Below are 24447 nucleotides of genomic sequence, written 5' to 3'. Positions count from 1 at the left end.
AAATGTTTAAAATGATATGAAATTTTAGCAGCATATTATACTAGAACTTATCGTCTTAGAAAAAACATACATATAGTGGTGTCAAATTAAGATATTTTTTATTGCTTTCAGTGAGGTCTGCTTTAAGTTTTTTCATTTGAAATACTTAAGATGCTAAACATTAATATAAATTTTAAATACTATATATTAGTCACATATCAAGTATTATTCTTTTAGAATAAAGATATTTTTAAAATGAAATATGCAAATGTTATTCAATATCATATAGAAGAGATATATTATTTTATAAATAAGCTATATATAAGAATAATATGCCTCTTAAAATTTAAATTATGTTCAGCGCATTTTAGCAATCTCAAGTGAAAACTTATGTCAGCATCCAAGGGTATAGCCTCAGTAATTACCAAGATGTCAATAGGGCTAGAAACGAGCCGAGTTGACTTAATAGGCTCATCTCGACTCGTCCACTTGGCGAGCTAGAGATTTAGGCTCGCGAGTCAGCTCAGCTCGCGAACCATTTCCTGATACTTATGGAATCATCATTCAACATTATGTAAAAAACGAGCTATTATCCGTCATTGAGTAAATTCGAAATATAGAATCATCATTCAACATTATGAGTAATTTAAATTATAATTGTAATATATTCATCAAAGACTAAAAACAAGCTATTATTTATAAAATTATCTAATATTTATCATTATTTTATAAATTGGTTAATTTGACACGGCTCACAAGCTGAAACGGGTCAGCTCGGTTCGGCTCGTTCGAGGCTCATGGGCCTCGAGCTTATTTTTCGGCCCTTTATGACATATGACATTCAAACACTTGAAGAACTAAACAGGAGTGTAAAAAATGATAAATGTGAAATGCTAAACTTTAGCATTCATAAGCAATTTATCTCCTCCAAGAGAGCTGAAAGTGATTCAGAGTAAGAAAAAAAAACATCTTACCCTTCTCTCGCACATTAATTAGCGATATGGATATCTTTTTACGTGCTAAACTTTACGTATGTACGTATATGCTATACTTTAGCTCTCAAATTTTATCTCTCCATTTGAGGACTAAATTTAACAATTTTAGCTCATTTAACAGAAGCACATTAAATCCAAACAGGACCTAACACTATCGAGGGTGTCCTAACTTGTGTCGATTCACAAAAAAACCAAGCATGATGTAGAAACCAACTGTAGTTGGCAGTAAACGCTTGACGTAAATTGCAATAAAAAACGCTTGACATTAATTAAATACTGCACCACAAAAACACATGAATCGATTGGGTAAAGTCCCCGACACCACAAGGTAGAAAAATTATTGCTGAAAACAGAACCTCCCCTACCTCAGTTGACAGTCACCATCAATCATCATTAACAAGTTCAGAATTCTACCGAGCTTGAATTATTGTGAAGGTTGCTCATTTAACAGAGCGCTACACAGGCGACCGAAAATTTTCCTCCATGAGACATTTCGGAGTTCATTAAATCAACTGACTACAGCAAACAAAGATGCCAGGAACCCCAACAGTTTTGTTTTCCCCAGCTGATCTGATCTGACCCAAACAGTCATGCTAGGAACTTAGAAGGGGAAAAAATGGTCTGTATAACCAATCAGGGCTTGAGGGCCACAGCAATCCCAACCTTCGAGCTCTTCTCGATGGTCTTTGTGTCGACCTCGGCCGAGATGGTGACCAGCGACTTTGGCCTCCACTCGTGCTGGATCAGGGCACTGGCCTTGCCAGAGTTGTTAATGCGGGCCTTCAAGACGGTTAGTGGGTCCAGGGCGTGCTGCCCGCCAAAGGTGAGGGTGTTTTCATTGGTCGAGAAGCTGTGGGTAAGCTCTGCCCCAACAGCTGTGTTGGTCAATTCGCTCACCTTGTGATAGTAGGCTCCAGTAAGGCTGTCTCCCTTGTTGTTCCTGCAAGAGAAGGTTGGGTCGGTTACATGAAATTTGGCAGGCACTGCAAAAAAATAAGACAGTAAACGTCCTAAAAGAAACAGGGTTACATCTGTTGAAAAGCTATGACATCAATTTCATTTAATATAAGATTATACATAGGACTTTTCACTCAATTAGAAAACCAAAATACTGAGCATATCAGACCCTTCCTGGAGGTACGGCTCAATATCAGCCATATTGCTACCAGCTTAATGCAATAGATCATTTTTCTCAATGAAACAAAAAACACTTAGCAAAGTCAGTCACTTCGATCAATTTCTGTACATGCAATAATCTGAGTTTGTTGCAAACGATCTAAGTAAAGTCAAATTGTAAAGTTTCTTCTTTCAAAACTCCATTTGAGAAATGTCTGAGAAAAGGTGAAATCACGGTGACCAATATATTAACATTTTGACCAACTTTTATGCACTAAACCACTTACACAACAGCTTTAAGTTGAGACACATCAAGCAGGGATTTGTACTTAACCATAAATAATGATATTACAAGTGCTGCCAAATAACAGTCACATACAGTGCCTAAGTATATAGGATTACTACACTTTGAAAACTCACAGGTTCAGGGATGCGACAAGGTCTTCATGAGTGAACCTCAGTGCAGCATTGTATTTAGTCAAGTTCCCAGTTGCAGTATCAAGTGAGATATCGGCACCAACTGCAACAGCCTTAGTACCAAAGGCAGCAGAGAGGTTGACTACAGGATTGGCTGTCAGACCGATGCTTGCATTAACTCCAGCATAATCATGCAAATACTGGAGCTCAACCTGCAGCCAGAAATTAATAAATGAATACATTGAAGAATAAGCTTCAAAGGGCAGGCCCGATGCAGTGGAGAGCTGTCTCATTGAGTCACCAGAGTGTGGTTCAAAGCAGAAGCAGCATCTCCATATTTGTGAGGGGAATGCTTGTCTCGGTTTATCTCTTCCCCATACCCCACTCGAGGGAGCCTCCAGCACTAGGTCTGCCCTTTTTTGAAGAATAAGCTTCCATTTAAGAAATGATAAAGTGAATTAGATTATTACCTTTCCAGATCTCTGATCAGGAACAGCAAAGCTTAAGATGGTCTTCAGCCCTGGTGTTGCAATCTCATCAACAGTAATTGTCGTAATGATCTGAACATCACATCAAACAAGCAGTCAGAACGTGAGAAATATGGCAGATCAACTAGTTAGTCAGAGAGCAAATTGTTGACCACCATAATTAGCATGCTTGATAGTAGTTTGTCAAAGTACAATTATTAGTCTAGGCGATATCATAATAAATGAACATGTTGGAGGTCCATTTTGAGCAAGGGATGCAATTTCCAGGGGTTAAGTATATACATATACAGAGAGAGATTTACATTTGACTCCGAGTTTGCTTTCACATCTATGGTCATGTTCTTGTTCTTTATCTGTGATTGGATCTCGCCAAGGATCAGGTCAGCTTTCTTTGTGCTAGAAGCAGTTACAGCCTGCATGAAAAAGTAAGAGAGGATATTAAAATCATAAGAATATGCTAGCCATGAATGCAAATGACTCTAACATAGTAACAATTTTTAGAAGCATGTAGAACAATCAAACATATACACGCACACCAAAGGATTAATTGTTAAATCATGCAAGTGTTACCATTAAGACAAGAGCAATGAGCATACATAATTCCAGATTCCAATACATCAACGGAAATGCAAGTTGCAAAAGTCAATATGAGTTGAGAAACATAATTAAGGTAACAGCATAATTGGGGTTCAACACAATCTTTTTTCCAGGTGTTTGATACTTCGGTTATAGTTTTATTATTCTCATTGTTTTAGTTCAGTACAGATACATTTTTCCTACAAATCTAAAACTCATCAAAACCAGCAATTTACTCACATAGCAACCGTGGAAGGAAATCCAACGGCACGCGTTGACATCGCTCAGCTCCTTAATTATTCTACTCAATAACTGACTACCCACACTGTCCTCCCAGTATCCACATAGTGCAAACATGTGTAGCATCCCTTGAAAATTGAGCCCGACACCAGTTATGTAACTCGAGCTTGCTGCTATTTCACATCACCTCCAGTTTTTATTAGAAACACAACCGCGAGGGGTTCCACTGTCCCTTTTTATTCGAACCCTTTCCTCCACTGGTCATGACTCAAGAGGGTTTCTCTAGCAACCCACTTATTTAAAACTAGTGAAAGAGCATCACATGTAAATCACACATTGCCGAATCCTGTACTCTACATCAAAAAACCAACCAGCAGATAGACACAGAGCACAACTAATAAGCAGGGCTCTGCAGGAACCCCAATCTAATCAATAAATAATCTCTTGTGCTGGAACAGTCACTCGCTAAGATCGAGCAAGAGAATCCGAAGCCGGCAGACGAATCCAATAGAAGATCATGAACCCATCCCACAGCTACGTCAACCAGATTCATTCCAGTCCGGAGAAAGCACAAAGCAACGCCCTAGTAAAAGGACCGAAGCTGAACAAGAGGAAACGGGGTGTTCCGAAACGGAGCGAAGCACTTACGACGCCATTGGAGGTGTAGGTAGTGAGGGTGAACTTGTGGTCAGTCTGGTAGTCCTTGTACAGCAGATCTGCGGAAAAAGCGAACCAACAACAATAAGCAAACCAACAGAAGAGAATAAACCAGCGAACTGCACCCATGATCCCCAGAGCTTGAAAGGAATCCTTAGGACGGATACCCACCCCTGGTCTTCTTGCCGATCTCGGTGTAGAGGCCTGGCCCGACCATCTTCACGCCGGTGACGACGCGACGCGACGAGGTGTGGTGGCGTGGGGATGCTGCGGGGTGGGAGTTTGGGGGCAGGATGATTGGGAGGCGGCGGATAGGTGGAGGCGAAGCAGACGAGTGGGGGGAGAATAAAGGCGGACATAACCACGCCGTGGAGCCTGCCGTGTGGCCCCGGCTAAACCCTAGTTTATTTTCCTTCTCCTTCTGTGGGGAATTCTCCACCAGGTTCAGACTCCAGACATCTAGTACTCATCCTCAGGCTATCTTCAGCAACGTCCTTTAAATTTCATCCTCTAAAAAAATATTTTTCGTCCTTTACAGTACACTCTAAAATATTACATCCTCTATATCTCTACCATCTCCAGCAGCGTTCTCTAAATTTCCTCCTCTATATCCTATATTCTATATTTTTTGACAACTGTGGGCCCGACCCATGTTCCAATGTCGTTGCCTCCTCCTGTGAGCTCCTGGTCCCACGAGCTGCATGTGGGCCATCCTTGTCGTATCAGCACTATGCCCCTGCTGGCCGGCTGCGTAGCGGACGCACAGTGAAACGCTAAATGTAGCATGCGCAGGCAGCGTCCGGTATTTTACCGGAGGCTTTACCGTCCGTTGCTGGACCAACAAAGGAGCTCGGCGTCCTGTAAATTTGGCGTACAGAACCACATACAGGTCCTTGTTGGACACGGTCTCATGAAGTTATACACATCCCTATTTTCATACTTATATCTATTATGATATAAGATTCATCTCATACACATCCTTATTCTGATATAGGGTCTCAATGGGTCCTCATCCATGACAAGGAAAACACTATTAAATTATATTTCATATGACATTAACAGTCACACGGCACCTAACAATAATACACTACCAATAAATCTGACATTTAATAAAAAAATATGTTTAACCATACAAAACAGCAAAACACAAAAAAAAAACATATGGACTAGTGGATGGGACGGCTAGTGGCTGACCACCTAGGCTAGGTGGATGGGTGCTTAAAAGGGTTGAAAGAGATTAAGTTAGTTGAAAGAGATTGAGTTAGTTGTTGTGCTTATTATCTATTAGGACACACATTTAATTTCACTAGGTGAATATTACTCATGGTTAATTGGTTTTGGATGATTTCTTTCCAAACCCATTTCTGCTTACCTAATGGGTGAATATTTTGTCTCATATTTATACCAATGGGGAGACTTTTTGTCTGATATCCTAACCCTAATAAGGGATTTAGCATCGGTTAGCGAGTATTGGAGTCCCTATTTGAAAGGGAATTAGGCTTACACCTATTTCCTAATTGGTTTTGGTGGTTGAATTGCCCAACACAAATAATTGGACTAACTAGTTTGCTCTAGTCTATAAGTTCTACAGGTGCCAAAGGTTCACATAAGCCAATAAAAAGACCAAGAAAAGGGTTCAACAAAGAGAGCAAGGGATAACCGAAGTGTGCCCTGGTCTGGCGCACCGGACTGTCCGGTGCACCAGGGAACTCCAAGCTGAACTCATCACCTTCGGGATTCTCAGAGACGCTTCGCTATAATTCAACGGACTGTCCGGTGCTCCAGAGGAGAGCGACTCTGAACCCGCTAGCTTCGGGAATCCGCTCCGCTATAATTCACCGGACATGTCAGGCGGGCCCACAAGTCAGAGCTCCAACGGTCGGAACCCAACGGCCTGGTGACGTGGCTGGCGCACCGGACACTATCCGGTGGCGCACCGGACTGTCCGGTGCGTCATGCGACAGCAGCCTCCACCAAACGGCTAGTTTGGTGGTTGGGGCTATAAATACCCCAACCACCCCCACATTCAAGTCATCCAAGTTTCCCACCTTCCAACTACATTACAAGAGCTAGCATTCAATACAAGGCACACCAAAGAGATCAAATCTTCTCCCAACTCCACACAAAGCTTTAGTGATTAGAGAGAGTGATTTGTTGTGTTCATTTGAGCTCTTGCGCTTGGATCGCTTCTTTTCTTTCTCATTCTTTCTTGAGATCAAACTCACTTGTAATTGAGGCAAGAGACACCAATCGTGTGGTGGTCCTTGCGGGAACTTCGTGTTCCATTTGTTTGAGAAGAAGAAGCCCACTCGGTCTAAGTGACCGTTTGAGAGAGGGAAAGGGTTGAAAGAGACCCGGTCTTTGTGACCACCTCAACGGGGAGTAGGTTTGCAAGAACCGAACCTCAGTAAAACAAATCCACGTGTCACACTATTTATTCGCTTGCGATTTATTTTGCACCCTCTCTCTTGGACTCGATTATATTTCTAACGCTAACCCGGCTTGTAGTTGTGATTAAGTTTGTAAATTTCAGATTCGCCCTATTCACCCCCCTTTAGGCGACTTTCACTATTGACATCCCGGAGGGTCCACCTTAACTTAGTAGTAGTGGGTAGGGATGGATCCGGATATTTATTCGGATGTCATTTTTTGGTCTTCTTTCTTCGATTGTGAACAGCTAACATATAGAATTTGCTATGTAAATTTATATTCTTGTTTTTAGCATTGAGACTATTAATCTTCACAAAAATAAACATTAAATTCATTCTATATCTTTTTAAATAATTCATATAAAATTTGGATGTCTATCCGAATACGGATTCAGATGTTTTTCACCTTTTTTGTTGTAGGGAGAAAATAATGTACATAAAAAATTATACAAAAATTTATTTAAATACTTCATAATATTCTTAATAACATTGCCGAAAATTAACTTTAAATTCTATGTATATCTATTCTAAAATATTAGATTTGTGATACAATTCGGATGTGTTTAGGAACATCCCTAGTAGTGGGTATCTCAATTTTGAGATACTGACAAAGACGAAGTAAAATCTTAGTATTGATGACGCGTACTCACGAGTGCGGATAAATTTTAAGGGCAGTAGTGGGTATCTCAATTTAAGGGTATGATTGTAATTCTACCGAAATTATGACATGTGACTATAAATAGAGGAATAATGTCATACGTAGTACTTTTTTTATCAGAGTGGATTATTCGACTCGTCATTTGAAGCTGTGTAATCCTTTTTACCTTCGTGGTACTGATTGTAAGAGCTGGTTGTAAGAGCTGAAGGTATTTTTGTAATTATTTGTTATATTGTATACATCCGGATGAGTAATTCATTCTATCTGTAATCGATTGTATTTTATTTCAAGTTAACTTCCATGTATCTTTTCGCTCTTGGTAACATATCCGGTACACATTAGTCTTTGTTGCATATATGGTGCACATGAATTAATAAAATTCAAAAAAAATCTAAAAAATTCAAACATATTCTTTCCATCTTAATCTAATTATATACAAAATTTTAAGTTTCTGTAATAAAAAAATAACATGCACGCGAGGGATTGTGCTTCTTTCGTTTCCTTCCTGTACACTGAAACCGTGAATACATGATGTCGATTATTTGTCAGCGGTTTTATCCACGGATCACCTCATGTATTCTGTTCTGACAAATGGACATATCGTCGCGTCACAATGAGATGGCATTTTTTTTTCTTCTTCCGTCGTCGATGAATCAAGTTTGGATAATTGGATTCGTGGCGTAACCAATCCCAATAAAGAATTGCTTCGTCCAGTTCTTCAACCTAGGTGACACTGACACAAGGCATGGTCGGGAATTGATCGAGGTTTCTGCACCTGCAGGGCTGCAGCCCACTTGTCCACTCCAATACAAGAGCCGGGACGGCGGGGCGGGCGGATCGGCCATGGCGCCTCCGAGGCAAGGGGAGGAGCATGCGGGCGCCGGCGCCGGCGCTGCGGGCCCCGGCACACGTGATGGCGCGGATGTTCTCGCAGCTCGACTGCGTTGACCTCGGAAGCTGTTCCCTCGTCTGCAAGTGAGTCGTCCCTCCCTCGCCTTCTGTTCTCCCCGCGCGCGTGCGATGGTCGACGGAATGCGGAATGCCCCCGTGCCGGCCCTTTGTCCTGGGTATCTCGGTGCCTGCTGGAACAGTTACTCCTGTGCAGTAACCTGATTGATAAACTCACCAAATCCATTTACAATTCTTCCTGTTCAACGCTATGGCTACAGTAGGATTTTGCACGCAGAACATATACATACCAAATAGCTGACAGGTTTGGATACCCAGGCTCACTCACAAGTGCACTTATAGCTCAATCGGTGCTTAACTATGCTTTTACAAATCAATCAAGCCTGCCTCTATATATCATATATAGTCTATAATTGACAATTTTATAGCATCATAGGACCGATGCCCTCATCCCTCTGAATCCTTCGTTTTCTCAGGGTACCCTCAGTGCAGATTAGCCTGCAGGAGGCCATCTCTTATCTGCGCCGAGACATCCTTGACAGCTCCAGGACCGTGGGGGATGAACACCGAAGAGGACTTGGAGGAGGCCCCAATCTCCCTCATGGTGTCAAAGTACTGGGTGACCAGGACCATGTCCATGATGTCCTTGGCAGTGGTGCCTGGAACGTTCTCTGAGAAGGCGAGCACACTGTCCCTCAGCCCATCCACAATGGCCTGGCGCTGCCTTGCAATACCCACGCCAGCCAGGTACTTGGATTCCGCCTCTCCCTCGGCTTTCTTGATCTGGAGTATCTTCTCAGCCTCAGCTTTCTCACTGGCTGCCACCCTCATCCTAGCAGCTGTGCCATGCAGCCAAAAGGGTAGCATGTAAGATTAGTCAATGTAATTAGTAGATGCTGATGGCTTAGCAAATGGCCAAATTCTGTATTGCCAATTTAATCTGATGCGGTGCTTATAATATGATGAAAATTGAAGAGTAAAGTACTCGCCTGCATTGATCTCGTTCATTGCTCTCTTGACGCGGTCGTCAGGCTCAATATCAACAATTAGCGTTTGCACGATCTGATAGCCATAAGTAGACATTGCCTACACCACAAGCAAGCTAGAACAGTCAAAAGATTCCACGTGCTCTAAAGGAAATTCAACACAACAATTAAACAAAAAAAATGCTTGGCAGAAACCTTTTCAAGCTCCTCTTCCACTGCTTTTGCGATCTCATTCTTCTGCTCAAATGCATCGTCCAAGCCCAGCTTCGGAACAGTAGCTCTGATGACTGGAATAAGCAATGAAGAGCCGTGAGAACTGGCTCTTTTGAACTGTGCAGTGTTGAAACATAATTTTCTACCAAAGTTACAATTTATGTCTCTAGATTCGCAAGCATAGAAACCAGTCAATTTGCATAGGGTATGCAAGGACTGAGACCAAATATAGAACAACGGAGACATGGCAAGCACAGAATAGACGCGACATAATAAACACCTAAAGTAGGATTTCAAACAGTAGGAACACTTACCATCAAATACGTATGACTGGATTTGTTCCCTGGTGTTGCTCAGCTTGTAGAAGGCGTCAGATGCCTTATCAGCAAGAGCGCGATATTGAACAGATGCAACAACAGTGACAAAGACATTGTCCTGAACAAACAAAATCCAGACAATAGAGTTCAGAAACGTTCGATAGACAATAGATATTCTTCTTTGGTAATGGCAGTAGCTTCAGCAAAGCACAAATCAGACATCAAAACGGAATGCGACGGAGAAAACCTTTGTCTTTGTTTCGCAGCGGACATCCAGCTGGCGCACACGCAAGGAGAGGTAACCAGCAATCTGCTGCCCTATGCACCAGGGCAGGAAGTGGCAACCAGGCTCCAGGACCTCGCTGAACTTGCCAAAATTTTCTTTGATGGCTACAGTTGACTGATCAACCTGAACTAAACCCAAAATCTGACCCATGTCTTATCTGCGCACAATAAGACGGACGTCTGTCATGTATGCTACCAGCGGTCCAGTAATGCATCAAGGACAAGAGTGTAAAGGCAAGGCCATTCATTTGTCATCCGAGCATATCCTAACTCCAATAATGCATCAACTATTAGTACTTCTTGAACGAAGCTGATGGTACACCAATGCAAGTTTGGACATCATAGAGAAAGCCAAAAATATGGCACGCAAGTCAAAAAGTACATGCCAACCTGAATGGATAGAGATTAGAATCTCATAACATGAGGGCAACTAAAAAAAAGTGATGCACTTGGAACTCTTTGAAACCAAATGAATAAGCACATCGCACCATAAACTCACTGTTCAACAGCCTTTTGATATCCATTGAAGAACAAAAGAGAAGACAATTACTCATATAAACTAGATATAAACTAGATATGACACAAAGAGAAGACAATTACTCATGTTCAGTAAGTTGCTTTGATCATAGACAAGGGTAGATACATGTCGCATTGAGGCAGCCATGGGAATCACAAGGTGTAAACTCTCACGATTCAAGGCACCTGACCACAAACTGAAGATAAAATATGCAATTTGACTCTTTGTACACTGCAAATATACAATTATCATGCGGTGTTCAGATATGGAGCAGTTTGTGCACTGCTCCACATCACATCTACAACTGTCTAGAAGAAAAAAAAAGAAGTGCTCAGCTAATAAGCGGTTCTTCCAAATAGAAAGATAACTGCTTAATTTACTAGACACATGTCGATCCCCGTCTGAACCAGCCCCCAAGTCTTTAGCTTTGTCCACTCCCGCACTGACGGCCGCAAAAGTGCAAAACAGCCACGCTGGGGGAAGAGCAGAGTAGCGGCTAGAGCTGGGAAAGGCAAGACTTGAGCAAAGAGCACGCCATTACACAAAATCGAGGGAAAGATAAGTTGCTGCGTCTAGTTAGAATGTGGAAATAAACCCCGGAGCTATGAGAGATCCATCCCCAAGAAACCCCCACCAAGAACCCTATACTGTGCCTGCGCAGCAAATCGCCAATGCACCCATCCGAGATTCACTAGTACGAGCGAGGAGAAATCGATTACCCTGTCCGACCGATCGATGGATCCTTGCGGGGAAGAGAGCTAAACACAGCGGCAAACAGGGACGGATCTAGAAAAAAATTTAGGAGGGGCTAAACTAAAACGCTATATCGACATAACTTTATCATACTCCCTACAAATATAATAATTTATAGTACTTTTATATTAAAACATCGATGAACAGTAAAAATTATAAAATACAAAATAAGAAATATGGGATGAAATTTATCCATACCGAAATTCGAAACACAGATAGGCATAAATAAATGGCTCTCATACATAATAGCACTCATTATTCATCCGAAGAAGCAAACTGCATAAATAAGACATAATAGATGAGTCAAATATTTATGGACCTCCAAATTATTAATTTAAAAGCGAAAAATATTAGTTTGAAAGAGAATAGAGCATACCACTATTTTTTTGGGCAATAACATACGACGCTTTTTCATCTCTTAAAATCGCTTTTTAATCTTTTCGTTATCAATCTTCTTAAATATCTCCTTCTCATTATAGCATATCATCAAGTCATTGAGCCATTCATCACCCATTTTACTACGCAAATCTGTCTTTATAATGGCCATAGCTGAAAATATTCTCTCAACTGAAGCCGTTGCCACTGGTAGTGTCAACGTTAGCTCAATAAGACGGTAAACCAATTTATAAGATGTGTGCATAGAAGCCTTGACCATAATTTCAGCAATTTTTCCAAGTTCAGTGCATCCAAGAAATTATGGAGTTCTTCTAGCACGGTTGACAAACTGTCTAAGTTGATTTGGCAAAATAGTAAGATCACCAATATCAAAATCCTCAGCATAAATTTCAGCAAGCCTCACAAGTTTGTCGACATCAAAATTAGAGAATGAGTTCCTTGGGTTAAAAGCAGCCATACATACTAATAACTCTGAACTAATTTTATTGAACCGATGATTCAACTCAGTCAAGATGGCATCAATGGCAACAAGAAAAATCTCAACATGATAGTAATGCATGTTTGTTACCTTTTGCTTTCTTCGTCTAGATGTCGCTCTAACATTAATTTCTTTATCCATATCTGGCACTTCAATCTCATTCCTCTCACAGAATGGTTTCACTTTTTTTAGTAATGGCTCCCATCCATTTTCTCTCATATCTTGCAAGCTCTCTTTCACATCCGTGATCAAATGCATTGCTTCAACTATATCTTGATTCTTCCTTTGCAAAGCATGTGACAAAATATCTGTCATACTCAATATTTCTATCAACAAATGCAGGATGAACACAAAATCAAAGATTTCCATTTTTCCAATTAAACCTAAAGCTCCACCATTACATGCTGGTTTAATAGAATCTTTCTTCACTATTTCAAGGACATCTATGATTGCCTCAAACATCACCAAAATGCGAAGCAAAGTTTTTAGATGTGAACCCCATCTAGTATCTCCAGGCCTTGCTATGCTACTTTCTTGGTTTAAACCTCTTCCAGTCATAATCTCACCATTCTCAATCTTTTCTAGCAACACATCATGATGCTTTGCAAGTAAGGCATCCTTTCTCATACAAGATGCCCCCACGGTGTTGACTATTAAAGGAATATAGTTAAAGAAATCTGCAATGTCTGCACTAGAAGTCGAAATTGATGGGCAAAACAATGCACATAGAAAGCATAAGGATTTTCATCACGAATCATTTTCTGCACCCCATTAAACTCGCCTCTCATATTAGAAGCACCATCGTACCCTTGCCCACGAAGCATAGAGATAGATAAACTGTGACTTGAAAGCATACCGACCAAAGCTTCTTTCAATGCAATAGATGTACAACTCTGAACATGTTGAAGTCCAAGAAATCTCTCCACAACTTTTCCTTCATCATTCACAAACCTGCATGACGCATTTGTTTATGTGTTAGTATAATTTTAGAAATAATGTGAAGAATCTAAGTAAAAATGCTATTATGGAGTACTGACCTTAGAATCATTGCCATTTGCTCCTTTATTGAAATATCTCGAGATTCATCTATAAGCACTGAGAATTTTCTACCTCGAATTTCATCCATAATGACAGCTGTGACTTCCTCTGCACAAGCTTTTGTAAGATCCTTTTGTATAAAATGAGATAACATCTGACAATTTTTAGAACCTTTCTCATATGCATCCTTCACTATCTCAACCTTATGTTTATATCAATCAACCATCTCTCTAAATGTACCTTTGTTGAGGGAAGTAGAACTCTCATCATCTCCACGAAAAGGTTCCCCTTGTGATATAAGAAATCTTGCAACATCTAAAGAAGCTGTCAAACGAATCTCATATCTTTTTTCTTCCTCCTTGCTTACCTCAACTAATTTTCGACCCACACTTGTTCTTTGGTTCATAAAATCATCACACTTTAGTCTAGCCTCTGCATGAGTCTTGCAAACACTGTGGTTATTAAAAGTACTCTTAGCTTTCTTCCAATTCACATAACCTTGATGTGCAAAGACAGAACTCCCAAATTTTTCAGACTTTGCCGAATTAAAGAAGAGATAACAATATAAGCAATAAGCTGCATCCCTGGACTCACTATACTCTAGCCAATCAAATTCATCAAACCAAGACATTTGAAATGATCTCCATTCCCCACCAATTCATTTACGAGGAAATGAAAATTCACGAGATTGGGTTGGACCACTCAAAGCATATGCTCTCTTTAATTGGTCTCTAATTTCAGATTCATAAGAATCGATTGGTTTGCGATTTCCAGGGTCAGCAATTAGGATAGAATGATTAAACTCTGCTCTAGGTTTCTTTGTGAAAGGGAATTAGGCTTACACCTATTTCCTAATTGATTTTGGTGGTTGAATTGCCCAACACAAATAATTGGACTAACTAGTTTGCTCTAGTCTATAAGTTTTACAGGTGCCAAAGGTTCACAACAAGCCAATAAAAAGACCAAAGATGGGTTCAAATGAAGTGAGCAAAAGACAACCCAAAGGCACCTTGGTCTGGCGCACCAGACTGTCCGGTGCACCACCGGACAATGTCCGGTGCACCAGGGCACTAGAAGATGAACTCGCTACCTTTGGGAAAATCAGAGGGCGCTCCGCTATAATTCACCGGACTGTCCGGTGTGCCAGCGGAGCAACGGCTACTTCGCGCGCAACGGTCGACTGCAACCGCATTCAATGCGCTACAGTGCGCGCCAGAGTCAGAGCACGCGCAGTTGGCGCACCGGACAGTCTACAGGACCTGTCCGGTGCACCACCGGACAGCCCAGAGGCCCCACAAGTCAGAGCTCCAACGGTCGAACCCCAACGGTCTGCTGACGTGTCTGGCGCACCGGACAGTGTCCGGTGGCGCACCGGACTGTCCGGTGCGCCATGCGACAGCACACTTCCAACGACCATTTTTGGTGGTTGGGGCTATAAATACCCCAACCACCCCACATTCAATGGCATCCAAGTTTCTACATTTCTACACCTTACAAGAGCTATAGCATTCAATACAAGACACACCAAAGAGATCAAATCCTCTCCCAACTCCACACAAAGCTTTAGTGATTAGAGAGAGAGATTTGTTGTGTTCATTTGAGCTCTTGCGCTTGGATCGCTTCTTTTCTTTCTCATTCTTCTTGTGACAAACTCAATTGTAACCGAGGCAAGAGACACCAATTGTGTGGTGATCCTTGCAGGGACTTTGTGTCCCGTTTGATTGAGAAGAGAAGCTCACTCGGTCTAAGTGATCGTTTGAGAGAGGGAAAGGGTTGAAAGAGATCCGGTCTTCGTGACCACCTCAACGGGGAGTAGGTTTGCAAGAACCGAACCTCGGTAAAACAAATCATCGTGTCCCACTCTCTATTTGCTCACGATTTGTTTTGTGCCCTCTCTAGGACTCGTTCTTATTTCTAACGCTAACCCGGCTTGTAGTTATGCTTAAGTTTGTAAATTTCAGATTCGCCCTATTCACCCCCTCTAGGCGACTTTCAATTGGTATCAGAGCCCGATGCTTCATTAGAGCCTAACCGCTCGAAGTGATGTCGGGAGCATCCGCCAAGAGGGATCTCGGGACCGGCGATAAGTCCGCAAGCTCGGGAAGAACACACTCAAGGGAGTCCGCCCACAAGCACAAGGAGGAACCCTCTTCCTCCGTCAAGTCCCATCGGATGGGTGACAAGAAGAAGAAGATGAGGAAGGTGGTCTACTACGAGACCGACTCTTCGTCACCCTCCACCTCCGGCTTGGAATCGGCCTCCACTACTTCAAAGCGCCATGAGCGCAAGAAGTATAGTGAGATGCCCCTTCGCTATCCTCGCATTTCTAGACGCACTCCATTACTCTCCGTTCCATTAGGCAAACCACCTATGTTTGAAGGTGAAGATTATTCTATGTGGAGTGATAAAATGAGACATCACCTAACCTCACTCCACAAAAGCATATGGGATATTGTTGAGTATGGAGTACAGGTACCAAAGAAGGGAGACAAGGACTACGACTCGGAGGAGGTCGAACAAATCCAACACTTCAACTCCCAAGCCACAACTATACTCCTCGCCTCTCTAAGTCAAGAGGAGTATAATAAGGTGCAAGGGTTGAAGAGTGCAAAGGAAATTTGGGACGTGCTAAAGACCGCGCACGAAGGAGACGAGGTGACCAAAATCACCAAGCGGGAGACGATCGAGGGGGAGCTCGGTCGCTTCCGACTTCGCCAAGGGGAGGAGCCACAAGACATGTACAACCGGCTCAAAACCTTGGTGAACCAAGTGCGCAACCTCGGGAGCAAAAAATGGGATGACCACGAAATGGTTAAGGTTATTCTTAGATCACTTGTTTTCCTTAACCCTACTCAAGTTCAATTAATTCGTGGTAATCCTAGATATACACTAATGACTCCCGAGGAAGTAATAGGGAATTTTGTGAGCTTTGAATTGATGATCAAAGGCTCAAAGAAAATCGTCGAGCTAGATGGCCCCTCCACATCCGAAGCACAACCGGTCGCATTCAAGGCGACGGAGGAGAAGAAGGAGGAATCTACATCAAGTAGAACACCCATCGACGCCTCCAAGCTCGACAATGAGGAAATGGCGCTCATCATCAAGAGCTTCCGCCAAATCCTCAAACAAAGGAGGGGAAGGATTACAAGCCCCGCTCCAAGAAAGTATGCTACAAATGTGGTAAGCCCGGTCATTTCATTGCTAAATGTCCATTATCTAGTGATAGTGACAGGGGCGACGACAAGAAGGGGAGAAGAAAGGAGAAGAAGAGGTATTACAAGAAAAAGGGCGGCGATGCCCATGTTTGCCGGGAATGGGACTCCGAAGAGAGCTTCACCGAATCCTCCTCCGACGAGGACGCCGCAAACATCACCGTCACCAAGGAACTTCTCTTCCCCAACGTCGGCCACAAGTGCCTCATGGCAAAAGATGGCAAAAGGAAGAAGGTAAAATCAAGATCTTCCACTAAATATGCTTCCTCTAGTGAAGATAATTCTAGTGAAAATGAGGAGGATAACTTGTGCATCCTTTTTGCCAACCTAAACATGCAACAAAAAGAAAAATTAAATGAATTAATTAGTGCTATTCATGAGAAGGATGAACTCTTGGACACCAAGAGGACTTCCTAATTAAGGAAAATAAGAAGCATGTTAAGGTTAAAAATGCTTATGCTCTAGAAGTAGAAAAATGTGAAAAACTATCTAGTGAGCTAAGCACTTGCCATGACACTATTGTCAACCTTAGAAATGAGAATGCTAGTCTAATAGCTAAGGTTGATTCAAATGTATGTGATGATTCAATTTCCAATCTTAGAGATGATAATGCTAATTTGCTTGCTAGGATTGAAAAATTGAATGATTCTCTTGCTAGCCTTAAGATTGAAAACGAAAAATTAATTGCTAAGGCTAAAGAATTAGATGTTTGCAATGCTTCCATTTCCGATCTTAGAGATAACAATGATATTTTGCGTGCTAAGATTGTTGAACTTAATTCTTGCAAACCCTCTACATCTACCATTGATGCTATTCATGATCATATGGTCTTAATTAAACAACAAAATGATCATATAGCAAAATTAGATGCTAAAATTGCCGAGCATGACTTAGAAAATGAAAAATTTAAATTTACTAGAAGCATGCTCTATAATGGGAGACACCCTGGCATCAAGGATGACATTGGCTTCCAAAAGGGGGACAATGAAACTTAATGCCCCTCCTAAAAGATTGTCTAACTTTGTTAAGGGCAAGGCTCCTATGCCTCAGGATAACGAGGGTTACATTTTGTACCTTGCCGGTTATCCCGAGAGCAAAATTAGGAGAATTCATTCTAGAAAGTCTCACTCTAGCCCTAATCATGCTTTTATGTATAAGGGTGAGACATCTAGCTCTAGGCAATCAACCCGTGCTAAATTGTCTAGAAAGAAAACTCCTATTGCATCAAATGATCATAATGTTTCATTTAAAACTTTTGATGCATCCTATGTTTTAACTAACAAATCCGGCAAGGTAGTTGCCAAATATGTTGGGGATAAACACAAGGGCTCCAAGACTTGTGTTTGGGTACCCAAAGTTCTTGTATCTAATGTCAAAGGACCCAAAACCGTTTGGGTACCTAAAATCAAGAACTAAACTTGTTTTATAGGTTTATGCATCCGGGGGCTCAAGTTGGATCATCGATAGCGGGTGCACAAACCACATGACAGGGGAGAAGAAGATGTTCTCCTCCTATGAGAAAAAACAAGATCCCCAAAGAGCGATCACATTCGGGGATGCAAACCAAGGTTTGGTCAAAGGATTGGGTAAAATTGCTATATCTCCTGACCATTCCATTTCAAATGTTTTTCTTGTAGATTCTTTAGATTACAACTTGCTTTCAGTTTCTCAATTATGCAAAATGGGCTACAACTGTCTCTTTACAGATATAGGTGTTACTATCTTTAGAAGAAGTGATGATTCAATAGCATTTAAGGGAGTGTTAGAGGGTCAGCTATACTTGGTAGATTTTGATAGAGCTGAACTCGACACTTGCTTAATTGCTAAGACTAACATGGGATGGCTCTAGCATCGCCGACTAGCACATGTTGGAATGAAGAATCTTCACAAACTTCTAAAGGGAGAACACATTTTGGGACTAACAAATGTTCATTTTGAGAAAGACAGGATTTGTAGCGCATGTCAGGCAGGGAAGCAAGTTGGTGTTCATCATCCACATAAGAACATCATGACGACTGACAGACCACTCGAGCTCCTACACATGGACCTATTCGGCCCGATAGCTTACATAAGCATCGGCAGGAGTAAGTACTGTCTAGTTATTGTGGATGATTATTCTCGCTTCACTTGGGAGTTCTTTTTGCAGGAAAAATCTCATACCCAAGAGACCTTAAAAGGATTCTTCAGACGGGCTCAAAACGAGATTGACTTAAGGATCAAGAAAATTAGAAGCGACAATGGGACAGAGTTCAATAACTCACAAATCGAAGGCTTCCTTGAGGAGGAGGGCATCAAGCATGAGTTCTCTTCTCCCTACACGCCACAACAAAATGGTGTAGTGGAGAGGAAGAATCAAACTCTATTGGACATGGCAAGAACCATGCTTGATGAGTACAAGACTTCGGATCGGTTTTGGGTCGAGGCGGTCAACACCGCCTGCTACGCCATCAACCGGTTATATCTACACTGAATCCTAAGAAGACATCATACAAACTTCTAACCGGTAAAAAGCCCAATATTTTATATTTTAGAGTCTTTGGTAGCAAATGCTTTATTCTTGTTAAAAGAGGTAGAAAATCAAAATTTGCTCCTAAGACTGTAGAAGGCTTTTTACTAGGATATGATTCAAACACAAGGGCATATAGAGTCTTTAACAAGTCCTCAGGACTAGTTGAAGTTTCTTGTGACGTTGTGTTTGATGAGACTAACGGCTCTCAAGTAGAGCAAGTTGATCTTGATGAGATAGGTGATGAAGAGGCTCCGTGCGTCGCGCTAAGGAACATGTCCATTGGGGATGTGTGCCCTAAGGAATCCGAAGAGCCACCACATGCACAAGATCAACCATCTTCCTCCACACAAGCATCTCCACCAACTCAAGATGAGGATGAGGCTCAAAATGATGAAGGAGAAGATCAAGAAGTTGAGCCGGCTCAAGAGGAGAGCAATAATCAAGGGGGAGATGCCCATGATCAAAATGAGGAAGATGAACAAGTTCCAAGACCGCCACACCCAAGAGTCCACCAAGCAATCCAACGAGATCACCCCGTGAACACCATCCTCGGCGATATTCAAAAGGGGGTAACTACTCGATCTCGTGTTGCTCATTTTTGTGAACATTACTCGTTTGTTTCCTCTATTGAGACACACAGGGTAGAGGAAGCACTACAAGATTCGGATTGGGTGGTGGCGATGCAAGAGGAGCTCAACAACTTCACTAGGAATGAGGTATGGCATTTAGTTCCACGTCCTAACCAAAATGTTGTAGGGACCAAGTGAGTCTTCCGCAACAAGCAAGACGAGCATGGTGCGGTGACAAGGAACAAAGCCCGACTTGTGGCCAAGGGATATTCACAAGTCGAAGGTTTGGATTTCGGTGAAACCTATGCACCCATAGCTAGGCTAGAATCAATTCGCATTTTACTTGCCTATGCTACTTACCATGGCTTCAAGCTTTATCAAATGGACGTGAAAAGTGCCTTCCTCAATGGACCAATCAAGGAAGAGGTCTATGTTGAGCAACCTCCCGGCTTTGAAGATAGTATCCTAACCATGTGTATAAACTCTCTAAGGCGCTTTACGGGCTCAAGCAAGCCCCAAGAGCTTAGTATGAATGTCTAAGAGATTTTCTTATCACTAATGGCTTCAAAGTCGTAGAGGCCGATCCTACTTTATTTACTAAAACTCTTGACAATGATTTGTTTGTATGCCAAATTTATGTTGATGATATTATATTTGGGTCTACTAACGAATCTACATGTGAGGAATTTAGTAGGATCATGACACAGAAATTCGAGATGTCAATGATGGGGGAGTTAAAGTACTTCTTAGGATTTCAAGTGAAGCAACTCCAAGAGGGCACCTTCATCAGCCAAACGAAGTATATTCAAGACATTCTAAGCAAGTTTGGAATGAAGGATGCCAAACCCATCAAGACACCCATGGGAACCAATGGGCATCTCGACCTCGACACGGGAGGTAAATCCGTCGATCAAAAGGTATACCGGTCGATGATAGGCTCTTTACTCTATCTATGTGCATCTCGACCGGACATTATGCTTTCCGTATGCATGTGTGCAAGATTCCAAGCCGACCCTAAGGAAGCTCACCTTATGGCCGTAAAACGAATCTTGAGATATTTAGTTTATACTCCTAAGTTTGGGCTTTGGTACCCTCGGGGATCCACTTTTGATTTAATTGGTTATTCGGATGCCGATTGGGTAGGGTGTAAAATTAATAGAAAGAGCACATCAGGGACTTGCCAGTTCTTGGGAAGATCTTTGGTGTCTTGGGCATCAAACAAAAAAAATTCCGTCGCTCTTTCTACCGCCGAAGCCGAGTATATTGCCGTAGGCCATTATTGCGCGCAATTGCTTTGGATGAGGCAAACCCTTAGAGACTATGGTTACAAATTAACCAAAGTTCCTCTTCTATGTGATAATGAGAGTGCAATTTGCATGGCGGATAATCCCGTTGAGCATAGCCGCACTAAACACATAGCCATTCGATATCATTTTCTAAGGGATCACCAACAAAAGGGAGATATCGAGATTGCATATATTAACACCAAGGAACAATTAGCCGATATCTTTACCAAGCCACTAGATGAACAAACTTTTAACAAACTTAGGCATGAGCTAAATATTCTTGATTCTCGAAATTTCTTTTGATATTTTGCACACGTAGCTCATGAATATACCTTTGATCATATCTCTTTTATATACTATGACTAATGTGTTTTCAAGTGAATTTCAAACCAAGTCATAGGTGTATTGAAAGGGAATTGGAGTCTTCGGCAAAGACAAAGGCTTCCACTCCACCCCATAACTCATCCTTCGCCGTCGCTCCAAGCAACTCTCCAACTTTGGTATAATCTTCACTTATATTTTATTAGCCAAAGGAAGAGAAAGTAGTTTTTAGGGCTTATATTTCACTCAAAATATCTGTTTTTGGCGATTCATGCCAAAGGGGGAGAAAGTATTAGCCCAAAGCAAAAGGACCGCACCACCACCCTTATTTTAAAAAGAGTTTTTCAAATTGGTATCTTATTATGTTCAAAAGGGAAAGAAAGTAGTATTTTCAAAAATGTATCTTAAAACCCTCTTGAACACTAAGAGGAGGATTTTATTCAGGGGGAGTTTTGTTCTAGTCAAAGAAAAAGCATTTGAAACAGGGGGAGAAAATTTAAAATCTTGAAAATGCTTCTCAAAATCTTATTCATTTACCTTTGACTATTTGCAAAAGGGCTTTGAAAAGAATTTACAAAAGAATTTGCAAAAACAAAATATGTGGTGCAAGCGTGGTCCAAAATGTCAAAAATATAAAGAAACAATCCATGCATATCTTATGAGAATTTCTATTGGTTCAATTATAAGTAACCTTTGCACTTACATTATGCAAACTAGTTCAATTATGCACTTCTATACTTGCTTTGGTTTGTGTTGGCATCAATCACCAAAAAGGGGGAGATTGAAAGGGAATTAGGCTTACACCTATTTCCTAATTGATTTTGGTGGTTGAATTGCCCAACACAAATAATTGGACTAACTAGTTTGCTCTAGTTTATAAGTTTTACAGGTGCCAAAGGTTCACAACAAGCCAATAAAAAGACCAAAGATGGGTTCAAATGAAGTGAGCAAAAGACAACCCAAAAGCACCTTGGTCTGGCGCACCGGACTGTCCGGTGTGCCACCGAACAATGTCTGGTGCACCACCGGACAGTGTCCGGTGCACCAGGGCACTAGAAGCTGAACTCACTACCTTCGGGAAAATCAGAGGGCGCTCCGCTCTAATTCACCGGACTGTCCAGTGAGTCACCGGACAGTGTCCGGTGCACACCGGACTGTCCGGTGTGCCAGCGGAGCAACGACTACTTCGCGCGCAACGGTCGACTGCAACCGCATTCAATGCGCTATAGTGCGCGCCAGAGTCAGACCACGCGCAGTTGGCGCACCGGACAGTCTACAGGACCTGTCTGGTGCACCACTGGACAGCCCAGAGGCCCCACAAGTCAGAGCTCCAACGGTCGAACCCCAACGGTCTGCTGACGTGTCTGGCGCACCGGACTGTCCGGTGCGCCATGCGACAGCACACTTCCAACGGCCATTTTTGGTGGTTGGGGCTATAAATACCCCAACCACCCCACATTCAATGGCATCCAAGTTTCTACACTTCTACACCTTACAAGAGCTATAGCATTCAATACAAGACACACCAAAGAGATCAAATCCTCTCCCAACTCCACACAAAGCTTTAGTGATTAGAGAGAGAGATTTGTTGTGTTCATTTGAGCTCTTGCGCTTGGATCACTTCTTTTCTTTCTCATTCTTCCTGTGACAAACTCAATTGTAATCGAGGCAAGAGACACCAATTGTGTGGTGATCCTTGCGGGGACTTTGTGTCCCGTTTGATTGAGAAGAGAAGCTCACTCGGTCTAAGTGACCGTTTGAGAGAGGGAAAGGGTTGAAAGAGACCCGGTCTTCGTGACCACCTCAACGGGGAGTAGGTTTGCAAGAACTGAACCTCGGTAAAACAAATCATCGTGTCTCACTCTCTATTTGCTCACGATTTGTTTTGCGCCCTCTCTCTAGGACTCGTTCTTATTTCTAACGCTAACCCGGCTTGTAGTTGTACTTAAGTTTGTAAATTTCAGATTCGCCCTATTCACCTCCCCCTCTAGGCGACTTTCACTTTGGTTGACTTGTGCTCTCATTAGTATGTGGAGTTGAACCACTAGCTCTTGAATTTTCAAAGTAGTTATGCAAAGTCCTTTTCGACATACTGAAATCTGAAAAATTGCAATAATAAAATAATTCATCCTTCGATCACAGTTCAATTGAATTTAGTGTTCCAATTGAAAAATATTTAGACTTTAAAGGACAAGAAATAACCTTGGAGGATGGAGCCGTGTAGTGAAATTTGCTGGCTGCTGCAGGGAGTATGGAGCAGACCAGCAAGGTGCCCAATCCCCACCGACCACAACAAATTGCTGTTGTGCCTGCTGTCTCCTGCCAGTGCTAGGGGCTAGACGCTTAGAGCCCTTGAGCCCACCGGCCACTGCCCATCAGGCATCAGCCACCACAGTACGTAGGGGCTGCCAGCTGCGGTGCTAGGCTGCTGCTGGCCGGCAACGCTGCAGCGATAGAGAGAAGGTAGGAACAGCCGAACATCGAACAACGGTAGAAGCAAGAAACGACGGCATTGGGAACGACGGGAACACATCTTGGTAGGGTTTTTTTAATGGGCTTCTGTTTTTTAATGGGCTTTAGCTTTTTTTAACTTCTCTATATCTTAGCCCCTCCTTTACTATAATATCAGGCTCATAATTGTTAAGGGGGCTTCGATGGGGCTCTGCTGGCCCGAGAGCATTAGGGGGGGCTCGAGACCCCCCACCCCCCCGCCCCAGTGTCAGCTCCATCCCTGGCGGCAAATGGGTAAAGCGGGAGCCGGAGCTGACGCGATTGGAATTTTGGTTCCCGTCCGCACCGAGCCCGGTGCGGGCGTATGCTTATATAGAGAGAGGAGAGTAGACGGGCACGCAGCCTTTATCATCCGTCATATCACCTATCGAGCTAAATTTAAATTGTTAGATTAATGTTAGTTGTATATACTCTTAGACTATCATGTTACAAATAAAAATCTAGCTTTCATTATACAAATATCATGTACTAAACCTATATATTATTACAATTACATATTCTTACCACTACTGGAGACGGGTTCTTTTAGCGAGTGTCTGAAACACTTGGCAAACGACTATTTACACTTGGTAAAAGATTTGCCGGGTGTTGT

General features: G+C 42.2%; 2 protein-coding genes across 4 annotated transcripts; both read right to left on the bottom strand.

Annotated features, from left to right (window-relative positions):
- Window positions 1-1373: 1373 nt before the first annotated feature.
- On the bottom strand, window positions 1374-4777 carry LOC542622 (voltage-dependent anion channel protein1a). The gene is given in 6 exon segments (NM_001112149.1): window positions 1374-1914; window positions 2511-2719; window positions 2978-3067; window positions 3298-3408; window positions 4460-4527; window positions 4640-4777. Coding segments are annotated over 6 exon segments (831 nt in total). The 5' UTR covers window positions 4686-4777; the 3' UTR covers window positions 1374-1607.
- A 3891-nt stretch (window positions 4778-8668) lies between these two features.
- LOC541820 (hypersensitive induced response 2) lies at window positions 8669-11581 on the bottom strand. Of its 3 annotated transcripts, none has more exons than NM_001348650.1 (6): window positions 11163-11503; window positions 10228-10423; window positions 9978-10098; window positions 9646-9737; window positions 9454-9550; window positions 8669-9303 (listed from the first exon to the last, which is right to left on the bottom strand). In NM_001348650.1, the coding sequence occupies exons 2-6, from the start codon at window positions 10414-10416 to the stop codon at window positions 8948-8950; spliced, it is 855 nt and encodes a 284-aa protein (NP_001335579.1). In that variant the 5' UTR covers window positions 10417-10423; window positions 11163-11503; the 3' UTR covers window positions 8669-8947. The 3 variants fall into 3 exon arrangements, with proteins under 3 accessions (NP_001335579.1, NP_001335578.1, NP_001335577.1); NM_001348649.1 differs by having other exon boundaries at window positions 8671-9303; window positions 11151-11474; NM_001348648.1 differs by having other exon boundaries at window positions 8780-9303; window positions 11502-11581.
- Window positions 11582-24447: the final 12866 nt, after the last annotated feature.

This window comes from Zea mays, chromosome 2 (assembly GCF_902167145.1).
Source record: "Zea mays cultivar B73 chromosome 2, Zm-B73-REFERENCE-NAM-5.0, whole genome shotgun sequence".
Taxonomy (NCBI): domain Eukaryota; kingdom Viridiplantae; phylum Streptophyta; class Magnoliopsida; order Poales; family Poaceae; genus Zea; species Zea mays.
Note: the sequence above shows the minus strand (reverse complement) of the source record. Positions and strands in the feature narration are given on the sequence as shown.

What these genes read in the sequence shown, in the direction of transcription:
- LOC541820 (NM_001348648.1), bottom strand. Translation starts at nt 10,416, where the DNA reads ATGGGTCAGATTTTGGGTTTAGTTCAGGTTGATCAGTCAACTGTAGCC. An exon ending in TGGAAGAGGAGCTTGAAAAG is followed by an intron (nt 9,551 to 9,645) that starts GTTTCTGCCAAG and finishes CTTGTGGTGTAG; the next exon opens with GCAATGTCTACTTATGGCTA. An exon ending in AATGAACGAGATCAATGCAG is followed by an intron (nt 9,304 to 9,453) that starts GCGAGTACTTTA and finishes TGCATGGCACAG; the next exon opens with CTGCTAGGATGAGGGTGGCA.